Raw genomic sequence first — 11,251 nt, 5'->3', positions numbered from 1 at the left:
GCCTCACAGCCTTTTAAAGCACAGTTCTTTGTAAAACATCTCTTTTTTTTTACAAGCCGAGTTCCGACCCGGCGCAAACCGACCGGTGGGCCGCGCTCGGCCCTATCCAACCTTTGGCCGTTTTCACGTCTCTTTTTAAACTAAACTGACAGACCGAGCGACCCGTTGCTCCAAACCCTGCTGCGGGGTAGGTCACCGCAGCGCTGGGGGTGGCGCGGGGGAGGGGGGAAGCTGCGGCGGCCGCTCCCCCCCAGCGCTGCCCTCCCTGAGGCGAGGCCGGCCCCGTCCTCTCGCTGGCGGGAACCGCCTCATCCCGCTGCCCTGACCGGGGCGGGGGGACCCAGCCAAACGGCTGAAGAAGGGGCTGCGGTGCACCGGGGGAGGCCCAGCCGCTGCCCTCCGGCAGGAGAATGGGCCGCGGGGGAGGCCGGGCCGCCGCGCTCCGGCCCGGCAGCAGGCGCCGCTGCGCTCCCGGCTCCGGCCGCGAACCCCGGCCGCCGCCCCCGCCCTCACACAGCCGGGTGGGCGGGGCAGCGCGCGCCGGCTGCAGTCTTGTCGTTGTGCCGTTGGCTGGCGCGCCCGTCACTCCCGGCGGTCGCGGCTCTCCCATTGGCCACACCAGGGCATGGAGGGGCCGCCCTCGCCGTGACGCGCCGCGGGTAGCTCCCGCCCACATTCCACAGCTGGAGGCGTGGGGGGGCCGAGCGCCCATTGGGGCGCGGCCCGCCGGCCGGCCGAGCTCCTCGCCCCCCATTGGCGGGTCGGGCGGCGGGGGCGGGGCCAGGCGGGAGGGGGCGGGGGCGTGGCGGGGCGCAGCTGGCGCTGTGACCCGCCCGCCCTGACACCCGCACACTGCCGCCGGCGGCGGGGACGCGGCCTCAGCGCGGCGCCGGGCCCGGGCAGCGGCGGGAGAGAGAGGGGTTCCACGGCCTATGGGAGCGGGCGGCGCGGTGTAAGCCGGCCGCCGCGTGTGGGCGCGGGGGGGGCGGACAGCGGTGGCGGTGCCCCCGTGTGTTGAGGCCGCCATGGAGGTGTGCGAGAGCGGTGGGGAGCAGCCGCTGCTGCAGTGGGACCGCAAGCTGAGCGAGCTGTGCGAGCCCGCTGACCCCGACACCCTGCTGTGCCACACGGTGAGGAGCGGCCGGGGAGGTGCCGGGAGGGAGGGGGCGGGATGGCTGAGGCGACCCCCGTGGGCGGCCGCGTTTCGGGGGGGTCGTACCGGGCGGCCTCGGCCCCACCTTGGGGCGGGCGTCGGTGCCAGGCGGGTGCTCGCCCGCCGCTGCCGCCTCTCCGGGGGCTACCGCCCCGCCGGGCCTGGCCCCCCTCCGGGGGAGTGAGGTGCCCCCCGGGACAGGCCTGGAGCCCAGCCCGGGCCGCGCCGCCTCCCTGCGGGGGCAGCCCTCCCTCCGCCCGGCCGGGGCTCCCGCTTCCCCCCCGGCGCTGGCGGCTTCTACCGGGGCCCCATCAAGAGTCGTCGGATGCGTCTTGTTCTCCAAACTCCTCCAAAGCCAGGCTCTGCGGACACCGTCCCGCTTCCCGGGCTGTCCCAGCGCAGGAAGGAAGCGATAGAAGGGCAAGGTTTGTCCCGGCAGCCCGGGACGGACAGATGGATGTCGTGAACCACGGGGCTCCCCTTCCCTGGAACTTGATTGTTGGCCGTCATGCCAGGAAAGTTGACTGTCCCGTAGGCATGCTGTGGGGAGTCTTCTAAAGATGTTGATGAAGTCCTTGCTTGAGTGGCTTTTAGGGCCAGCGCGTGAAGTTCTGATGATCTTTTATTTATTTTTTTTTTTGACTGGAATCCCCATATTTTTGCTTGTGCAAAACACACAGTCAGGATAATCCCAAGGAAGCGCATCTTTGCTTTGTTGTTTCTCCATTAATCTGGAGGCTTTTTGCAAGCAGAGAGGTTCCACTTTCTAAAGCTGTATAGGTGCGAATCCTAATTGGAAGTGAGCTGGACCGCTTTGGGATGGTCCAGCTCACGGGACGGGTGCACGGAAGACTGCTGGAGTCCACCATTTGTGTGAAGCACGTTGTAGTTGTCGAGCACGTCCTTGAATGGAGACCCAGAGTAGCATGGTGGTGGTGGTGACTAGCATGTGGCAGAGTGCCTGAGGAAAGATCCTGGGCAGGTGCTGGTGGGCTCTCTTCATTTCCTTCTTGCACCTGAGAGAGTGAGGTGCAAACACGGTCACCCCACCGAGAGGGACCAACCTGTTCTCGTGGGAGCCGTGGTGATCCCACAGCACCACACGCGGCAAGGCAGCGTGCTGGGGCCGTGCGGAGATGGTGGTGTTAGTCTCGAAAGGCAAACAAGGAAAACCTTATTTGTTGTACGTGGTGGCCTTACTGATCCGGGGTCGTGTCCGTCACAAGCACCAAACCTCATTTTGGCAGGAAGCACGCCTGCTGCTGCACGCATGACTGTCTTTAAACATTGTTTGGCTGCTTTGTCTTTGAAAATTCTTGGGCCTTCTTGCGCAATGTGTATCTTCTGGTAGATCCGGGGAAAAGCAATCATATGTTATGGTGGGTTGGTTGTTTTTTTTTTAAAGAGCCAGCAGGACCACTTAACAATGGAAAGCTCTTTCTTCAAACAGCTGTTTTCCTGTGTTTTTTCTTTGACAAGACATAGTTTTTTACTTTAACAAGAGGAACGTTGTGAATGAAATGAGAGGCTCTTCAGAGAGTGCTCCCGCTCGGATTTTACAGTTGGGCTGGGATACTTCCTCCTGCTTTGTTTGGATCCTTGTGATGAGAACAGAGTTGCCACTCTTAACTTTTGTTTTCTTCTTTAGTGTTCCCCTCTGTATTTCTTTTTTTTTTTTTAATTAGTGCCCTGAAAGAGATCTTGAGCTTGGACTAGAACTTGGGGCTGTAGCAACACGTATATGTATGTTTTCTGCCCTATTTCAAGGAGCCTGGGACTTAGTTTTAAGTGTAGCTTGACAAACAAAACATCCTGGCTGTCTGGTAGATGGAAACGTGATGCTTTTCCCTCTGCTGTTTTCAAGTTTTATTGGGGATTTTAAGCTTCAAATGCTACAATGATGTGTGTTTTGCAAGAGGCAGTGCATCTGCAAAACCTTGGGCTGTGACTTCCCTATTGGGAGTAACGTTCTACCATTGATTTGTTTGTGTGTTTTTTTGTTTAAGACTTCTTTAGACTGCCTTAAAATCAAATAAAAAGTGTGAAATCAATTGAACCTTTTTGTTGTTTTTGGAATTCCTCTGAAAAAAGCTATAAGGAAAAAAAATAAAAGCAATTAAATGCTATGGATAAAGCAGGTGTAGTGGTGTATTAGGATCTTATCCTTAAAGGAAAAAAGGGAAGTTTTCTGAAATTATGTGCTTTTATTCCCTCCCCCCAGAGAATGATGTTTCTGCCTGTTGAACTTTTTCTTTTGCAAAGCGTGTCCTATTATGTGGAGGAAAAATACCATGCTTGATATCATGAAACGCAAGTTTACCTCTGGCCAAAGCTTCATAGAATCATTTTTAAAAACAAAACAAACAAACAAAAAACCCTCTGGATGAAACATTTGTTCTTCTCCTGGCTTATGCTTTCCATCTGGGAGGCCTGGTTTGACCCAGCTGTTTCTGATGAGTCTGTAAACTTATTGCAGGGTGTTTCTGAAAAGGTCAAGGTGATGAGGAGACCCTCCTGCGCTCCATCTGCCTGAGTGCCCACCACCAGTGCTAGCATCCTCACGGTTGAGGAACGTGCGAACACGTGTCCTATAGCATCTTCTGGTTTTTGCACACTCCTGAGGTGTCCCATAGCTGGATGTGCGAGTCTACATTCAGGAAAACTTCTGAGTGGGCTTAGGAAAGGTGCCTGGGGTAGTCACGCAGCCCCAGGAGCGTGAGCTGGACTGGCGAGGGGGAGGAGGGAGACGTCACAAGCAGGAAGAAGGATCCATGTCCTTTGGCAGTCGGACCCATGTGCGCAGATGGGCAAGGCTGAGAATTCTGTGCCAGCTGCCTTTTGTGTATTTTAAAGTTAAATTTTAACCTTTTTATGACCACAAAGTCTGCTCGTGGGTCTGGTTGATTTGAAGCTAGCAGACAAGTGTGAAAGTATGCATACACTTAAAAACTTGACCTCTGTTTTAAACTGTTCCAGCCTGCCTTAATTACCAGGGCTGAAATCCAGCCTCCCGGGGATTTACATTTTTCTTTAACAGCTGATGATTTCACCGGTGCCTGGAGCAGCGTGAGGAACTGTACCCTCGCTCCGCTGGTGCTGTCAGTGATATCCTCAGCTGTGCTGGGAGAAACTGGGGCCTTGAGGATCTCAGCTCTGGTGTAGGCAGGCAGCAGTCCTTGAGGTGGCTCATTAGAGTCTTCACAGTTTATAGTAATCACCTGGATGCCAGATAGCTTTTTAGCTGTTATTTTTCCAGAGTGGCTTAGTTTCCCAGCTAAGAAAAGGCTGAAAGGTTTCCCAGAGGTGTGTTCATGGCATATGTGACGTGTCTGCATATATAATATACATATGCCCTGTAGCTTGTTATGATTGTGTGGGTAATACTGTACGCTGGCATTGTGCAAGGTATTATTATTATTATATGCTTTCTCTTTTTCCTGGCAGTCTAGCAGAAAGGAAGCACAAAGCCTGCCACCACCCAAAGGGAGCAGAAGTGTGGCCAGGTTGCAAACTCTTCACCTTCTTGCCGCTGCTCTTACTTTCCGTAACACCCAGTTGGGCTTGAAGTGGGAGAGCTCTGCCTGCCATTGTGGATCTCGTTTGGAGTTGATCCGCGGACTGGCTGTGATGGCATCCTCAGTGACAAATGCCAGATCTGATGCAGATGGATAAGTCTGTTGACAAACATGCTGTGAAATGCCAACTACCTGTCCCGTTGCTGGAAGGCAGCTGAAAGGCAGATGGTTCTTACGAGCCTTTGACATTTAAAAACTCCTTATTTAATACTGAGGAGGCAGGCTTTTTCCCCCCCCCCCCCATTTTCATGGTTATTTTAACATACTAGCTGCTGGCTGCTGCTTCCAGATGGCAGCAAAACGCAGCTGAATGTAAATATGACTGTGGTCTTGGCATGGCAGATGTAGAACTGCAGCTGCCCTACAGGTATGTGAGGGCAGCGGCTGGCTTAAATATTTAGGACTAAATTCCCAGATATTGTGTCCTGAGTGTCTTGATGATGAGTGATTAACTAGAAGATATTTCAAGTGCTAAGTAGCCCAAATTGCTTATTCTTTAAAGAGCCTGACTATTGAACTCGAAGCCTTATATGAAAAAATTGAAGTGCCTCAAATACCTTATTGCTGATTGTAGAATGGTTAGAGTTGGAAGGGAAGCTAAAGACCGTCTAGTTCCAATCCCTCTACTGTGGGCACATGCACCTTCCACTAGACCAGGTTGCTCAAAGCCCCATCCAACCTGACCTCGAACACTTCCCGGGATGGGGTGACTTCTCTGGGCAACCCATTCCAGTGTCTCATGACCCTCAGATTAAAGAATTTCTTCCTGATATCTAATCTAAATCTCCCCTCTTTCAGTTTAAAACCATTACCCCTTGTCCTATCACAACACTCACTCCCCAATAAAGAGTCCCTCCCCATCTTTCTTGTGGGCCCCCTTTAGGTACTGGAAGGTCGCTATAAGGTCTCCCCAGAGCCTTCTCTTCTCCAGGCTGAACAACCCCAACTCTCTCAGCCTGTCTTCACAGGAGAGGTGCTCCAGCCCTCTCATCATCTTCACGGCCCTCCTCTGGACTCACTCCAACAGGTCCTTGTCCTTCTTATGTTGGGAGCTCCAGAGCTGGACTCAGTACTCCAGGTGGGGTCTCATGAGAGTGGAGTAGAGGGGCAGAATCACCTCCCTTGACCTGCTGGCCATGCTTCTTTTGATGCAGCCCAGGATGTGGTTGGCTTTGTGGGCTGTGAGCTCACATTGCTGGCTCATGTTGAGCTTCTCATGAACCAACACCCCCAAGTCCTTCTCCTCAGGGCTGCTCTCAATCCATTCTGCACCCAGCCTGTATTTGCCTGAGCGATGTTTGAGCTCAGCAAACTTGTTGCCGTGTGGCTGGTGACGCTGTGGGCAGCTCAACCCTGTATCATGGGTGCAGCGTAGGTCGGCACAAGCAGTGGAGGCCTTGGCTACCGAATTGCTGTCTCCCTGCGAGAGTAAAACCAAAGCGATCCGCCCCTGAAGGTTAACGCGCAGGGTTGTGATGGTCAGCTAAGAAGACCTGGGGAAACTTTGAGCCGTCCTTCTTTCCTGAGGTTAAAAATTGCCCATAACAAGCCTCTGAACCTCGCCGGGAGCTTGCTGTGACTCATTTCCTCTGTCACAAAAACGATGGTTGCTGTTACTTTGCGTTCTCATGACTTCTGCAGAAATGCTGCCTCTGGACAAGCTGCCAGGGATTGCCTCTAGTTTTGGGAGTATGGCAGTGGCAATAGTTAATTTAAACGGACAACAGTGCTTCATTTTTAGAATATGTGTGTATTTAATTAAAAGTTGCTGTTACCACAGCATGTGTGGATGTGGAGCTGGCTGTATCTTATTTTGTTGTGGCTGCATGTAGCTCTCTGTAAAATCTGATGTCAGTATTGTTTGATCTGTTTTTTCTTTTTTTTTAAATTTTTTGTTAGTTTGGTTGAGGGAAACGTACTTCATTTATTTGGAAGTGGGGTTTAGCCTGTTGCCCGTTAACAAGAAAGCTGAAATCTCTCCTCCTTTCTTCTCTATACATGTGCATACAGAGGACCAGACAGCTAACTTTAGACGAAATATTTGTAAAGTCAGTACTTTCAAGGATTCTGCCAAAATCCTCCAGTAAAGAGGGGAAATGTGAGAGAGTGAGATTTCTAAATAGTTGTATGCAGACTTTGTACAAAGCAGTAGTGTTAAATTTTGAGAATTACTTTCCATATTAAAAATAAAAAAATAAATAATCAGGGTTAAAACTGCTGAACAGCAGAATTAGTTATATTAGTGCCTTGCACTGAAAGCCATTCCTGCCCCCCTCCTTGTTTTCTTCCCAAATGTAAATAAGAAGATCACCCTTGTTTGCCAAGGGACACGTCAGGTACTTGTAATGGGTCTAAATGATCTGCAGTTCCTCTAAAAGATGAGATAAACACGAGTGGCATACTTTGAAACTTTACCCTTCCTTTTTCTGACAGTTAAAATTAGAAAAATAAGTGTATTGAGTTGCTGGCTGGTTTTATTTGGACTGTCTGTAACTGTATAGTGAAGTGCTTGATCTGCAGCGAGGACGAGAGCTGGAAAAAATGTTAGCCTGTTCTGGGACTGACTTTGAAGCATGATAGATAAGAATGAGCCAGTGTTCAACGTACAAAAACAATCTTTATTTTTTTTCCCTGATGGACCTGGCTGATCTGTGCTGTCCTCTGTAAATGTTTCCTTACTTTGGAAAGCCAGTTCTTAAGCGCAGTGCAGGTCTGTGCGATAGCTGGGGTAAAGGAATTTCATTCATGTTGTTACCAGACAGGGTTTTCCTGTGTCTGGAGTTGTTGAACTTATCTACAGGGACAGGGGAAACTTGTGCTCTTTGCAGGTCTTTGTTCACACTGTGTAGGGTCCCGTCTTTGGGGTCTTTGAGAGCTGGAGGTTAAGTAAGTTTCCACTGTCCTGGGGGTGTGTGCGTGACCAGTTTTTTATTAAAACACTCTCACTTTTTAGGATCATCTGCATCTGTGGAGGAGGCCGATCTGACTAGCTGCAGATAGATGGGGATGTGCAGTTTGGTTTGATCTTTTTGTGTCCTTCTTGCTCTCTGATGCACTGACTTCAGCTGCAGCAGTTCATTGATGCCGTATTTCTCCTCCTCTGCAAGCCTGCCTTTGTGCTTTTGCTTGTATATTGTGAGAAGAGATCATCTTTGTGCCAGCTGTGACAAATAAAATAAAAATAAATATAAAGGTAAAGCAAAGAGGCCTTTGACCAAGGTACCACCAGCTCTGACTGTCTCTTAATTTGTCTCCGCTTCTTGCCGCGTGGCTGTCACCTATACCACCGCTTGGCAAAGCCACTTTGTGTCCAAGCTGTCTGACAGATATGGGAGGGCAGTAATCACTGCAGAAGAAAACTTGCTTCAGCTCCTTAGGAGATGCTATGTGCAGCAGTACCATGCTGTGGTGACAAAACGGTGCCCCCAGGCTAGAGGGTCTTGTAAGTGTCCCTTAAATAGTCTTTTTTGCAGAGCTAAGCTAGAGTGGATGTGCTCAGCTTCGTTGCAGCAGGAGCAGGGGGATGTCTGCCTCGTGAGCTGGCACCTTCTCAGTGTCGTGGCTGCCATGGCCCTGCTCGTGCAGGGGCTACAGACCTACCCAGGGCTCCCAATTAAGGACTGAGGTATCTAGCTTGGGCTGTGTCTTGCTAGCTGCTCACCCCTCCACAGAGCTGTGCGGTCCGTGTCACTGTGGGCTTGTTTTTTCTCGGTGTCTCGGCTACCAAGGTACCCCTGAGATACGTGGTCGTTTCTTTGAAAGCAAAGAGATGGTCCTTTGAAAGCAGCCCTCTGGCTATGGCCGGGCAAGTTATCTTGCTGGCTTGCAGATAGATGCTGCTTTTTTGTGCCGTATCCAAATATTGGTTATCAGGCTGTCCTTCAGTGAGTGCCGCCTGTACTCCTTATGCCCTGTGTTCCCAAAAGATGTTTTCCAGTCACTTTGTAATGCTTGGTTTAGACATACATCATCGGTTTCCTCTGTCTTGGGCTGCTTCTCTCCCTTTTGGAGAAGGATCATTTTGTGGGCGAGACTTCAGCAATTATTGATAGCCAGTCAGGTAGGGTGACTAACCCAGCTCAGCGGCATTTTTCACGGGCTGTATTGGCCGCCTGCCCTGAGCTTACGAGGTCCTCCCTTTAACTCCTCCAACTCCCTAGAGCAGCTTTCCTTTTTCTAAGGGCAAGTGGGTCCCTGAGGGGCTCTCTCACAGTAGAGTTCTGCATCTGGTTTTTCAAGGAGGGCACGTTCATTTCTGCTGTGCTCCCTATTCATCTCTCTCTGAATCATAGAGATGAGAAATCAGTACGATCTGGATGCCCTTTGGCTGTGTTTTTTCTGGGTGACAAGACCTGACAGTGCGGTTCTGCACCTGGATGTAACCGCAGGCTGTTGTGGCAGCTGCAGTTGTAAAAATTATTTTCTTGCAAGAAATTAGCTTTCAGGGTTATCAGTTCCCTGACACAGCTTACCCTGGGGCAGCCCAGGTACTGGTGCTGACGTGAGAGTGGAGGTAGGAATATTTGTCTGGAGAATAGCTGGTGGAACTGCATTCTGGGGTACAGGAATGTGCAGTGGGAATGATCTGGGTAGCTTTACGGGTTGTGCTTAGATGTGATCCGTCTGTGTGTGTATTTATTTGATACCAGTGGACTACTATTTAGACGTCACTGGAAAGAAAGGGGGTTACCTGCGGGAGGCGGTTGTTCAAGGATCAATAGGAAAAAGGGCTGTTTGAGAAAAGTGTGGATATGTAGCAGAGAAATGGACAGACCTGAGGTTCAAAGAAGCACTCATGTTGGATCTGGTCGGTAGTACTGCCATCCCTCTGAATGTTGGTTGGTGAGAAGTGGAGGTTGTCTTGGATGCCAAATTGTTTGTTTTGTATAAAAGTGACAGAAACAGCGTGTGAAAGAGAAGCTTGGCTCAGGGCCACATTTTTCCTGGCAAATGTGTTACCCTTTCACCTCACTTAAGTGAGTAATAGGCAGTAAAGAAGACAGGTCAAAAACGGTGAGGTTTAATAAGGCGTAGCAGAGGTGGGCATCGCGTCTGCTGTCTCCAGTCTGAAATGCTGAGCTCTTCGTAGCAGGGACTGTCATTCTCTCTGCCTGCGAGCTGTCAAACGTAGCTTGTGGCCGCACAAAAGAGAGTCACTGAATTGAGTTGTATCAGTGCTAAATGTGTGCAGGAAGGCTATAAATGCTCTATCAAATAAGGAGCGCTCCCTCTCACGAGGGTGAGTTGGGAAGTGGAGAAGGCAATGTGAGAAAATAAGGAAATGCTGGTTAAATGGGATAGGGCTGAATTACTAGAGCTGTCCCTATAGCTTCCATGTGTATCTTAATAGTGCCAGTGACCTCTCTGTGCCTTCGCTGTGTCTTGGAAACTACTCTCTCTCTCTTTTTTTTTTTTTTTTTTTTTTTTTAATTTGCCATCTGCTGCTAACCAGCTTTCAATCTTCTGTATGTGATCTGGCTCTGCTGCGGTGACGAGCAAAAATCTAATGGAAAAACGTGACACCCACTTTGTCTCTTTCCTCTCTGCCAAGGAAAAACATTCCCCTGCAGCCGTGCTGGGCTGGCTTTGTCCTTTCACGCAATCTGTTAGTCATATGGGGTGAGAAATAGAGACCAGGCTGCTCTGATAACTTCTTGGGGAGCTTTGGGCAGGCGCCTTAGGGAGCTTCAGGCTCCTTCCTTGCGAAGTCTCTGATGTGTCCTGAGCAGAGATCAGGAGGGAAGTGGGTTGGTGTCGGTGGAGGCTTCTGCCCTGTCGTGTAGGGGTAAAGAGCAATATTGCTGATGCACTTTAGTGGCTTCCCTGGAGCTTGCTGGGCTCGCTCCTTTCCTGCAGCTCTGCCAGGACAAGCCCTGGATGTTTGGTGACACCCTGGAGCACTCACGTCCCAGCTCTTACCAGTGTTGAGGTTGCCTGCAGAGGTGAAGTGTGTGCTCCCTTGTGTGAGATGGGCTAATCTCCAATAGAGGGGGGGACAGTCACTCGCCCTTGTTCTGCACTGAGGATTTTGTGTGCTGCCCCTGATTTTGGATGTAAGCAGGGTCTTCAGCTGCGGCAAAATGCTTTTAAGCATGTGGTGGCTTGCAAAGCAAGGAAAGCACCTTTAAATTGCTGAGTTTTGAGGTATCCTGTTTAATTTTCCTCCTCCAAAGTTTGGATCCTGTGATGTGAGGGTCTGTAGAAAAGAGTGGAAAAAGAGCCAGGCTTTTTACACCAGCGCATGACAATGAGGATGAGAGGAAATGGACATTAACTGAAGTGGGAGAGGTTCAAACTGGTAAGGAAAAAACTGCTTCTCTGTGAAGACAGCTGAGCCCTGGAGCAGGCTGCCCAAGAGACTGCACCATCTCCTTCCTTGGATTTTTTTAAGACCTCACTGGATAAAGCCCCGAGAAACCTGGTCGGAGCTTAGTGCTGATCCTGCTTGGACAGGAGACTGGGCTAGAGACCTCCTGAGCCCCCTTCCAGCTGGAGCTGTGCTGTGGTTCCTTCCACAGCAGTC

At 50.8% G+C, this 11,251-nt stretch overlaps 1 protein-coding gene across 2 annotated transcripts in view; it reads left to right on the top strand.

Annotated features, from left to right (window-relative positions):
* Window positions 1-840: 840 nt before the first annotated feature.
* The window catches only part of CREB3L2 (cAMP responsive element binding protein 3 like 2), an 88,680-nt gene continuing 78,269 nt past the window's right edge, over window positions 841-11,251 (top strand). For both annotated transcript variants that reach the window (XM_054202273.1, XM_054202263.1), the window contains exon 1: window positions 841-1,130. In XM_054202273.1, the coding sequence (XP_054058248.1) occupies window positions 1,026-1,130 (105 nt within the window). In that variant the 5' untranslated portion in view covers window positions 841-1,025. The remainder of the gene's footprint in view (window positions 1,131-11,251) is intronic.

This window comes from Rissa tridactyla, chromosome 1 (genome assembly GCF_028500815.1).
Source record: "Rissa tridactyla isolate bRisTri1 chromosome 1, bRisTri1.patW.cur.20221130, whole genome shotgun sequence".
NCBI classification, from domain to species: domain Eukaryota; kingdom Metazoa; phylum Chordata; class Aves; order Charadriiformes; family Laridae; genus Rissa; species Rissa tridactyla.
The sequence above is the reverse complement of the archived record's forward strand: the minus strand, read 5'-3'. Positions and strand labels throughout refer to the sequence as shown.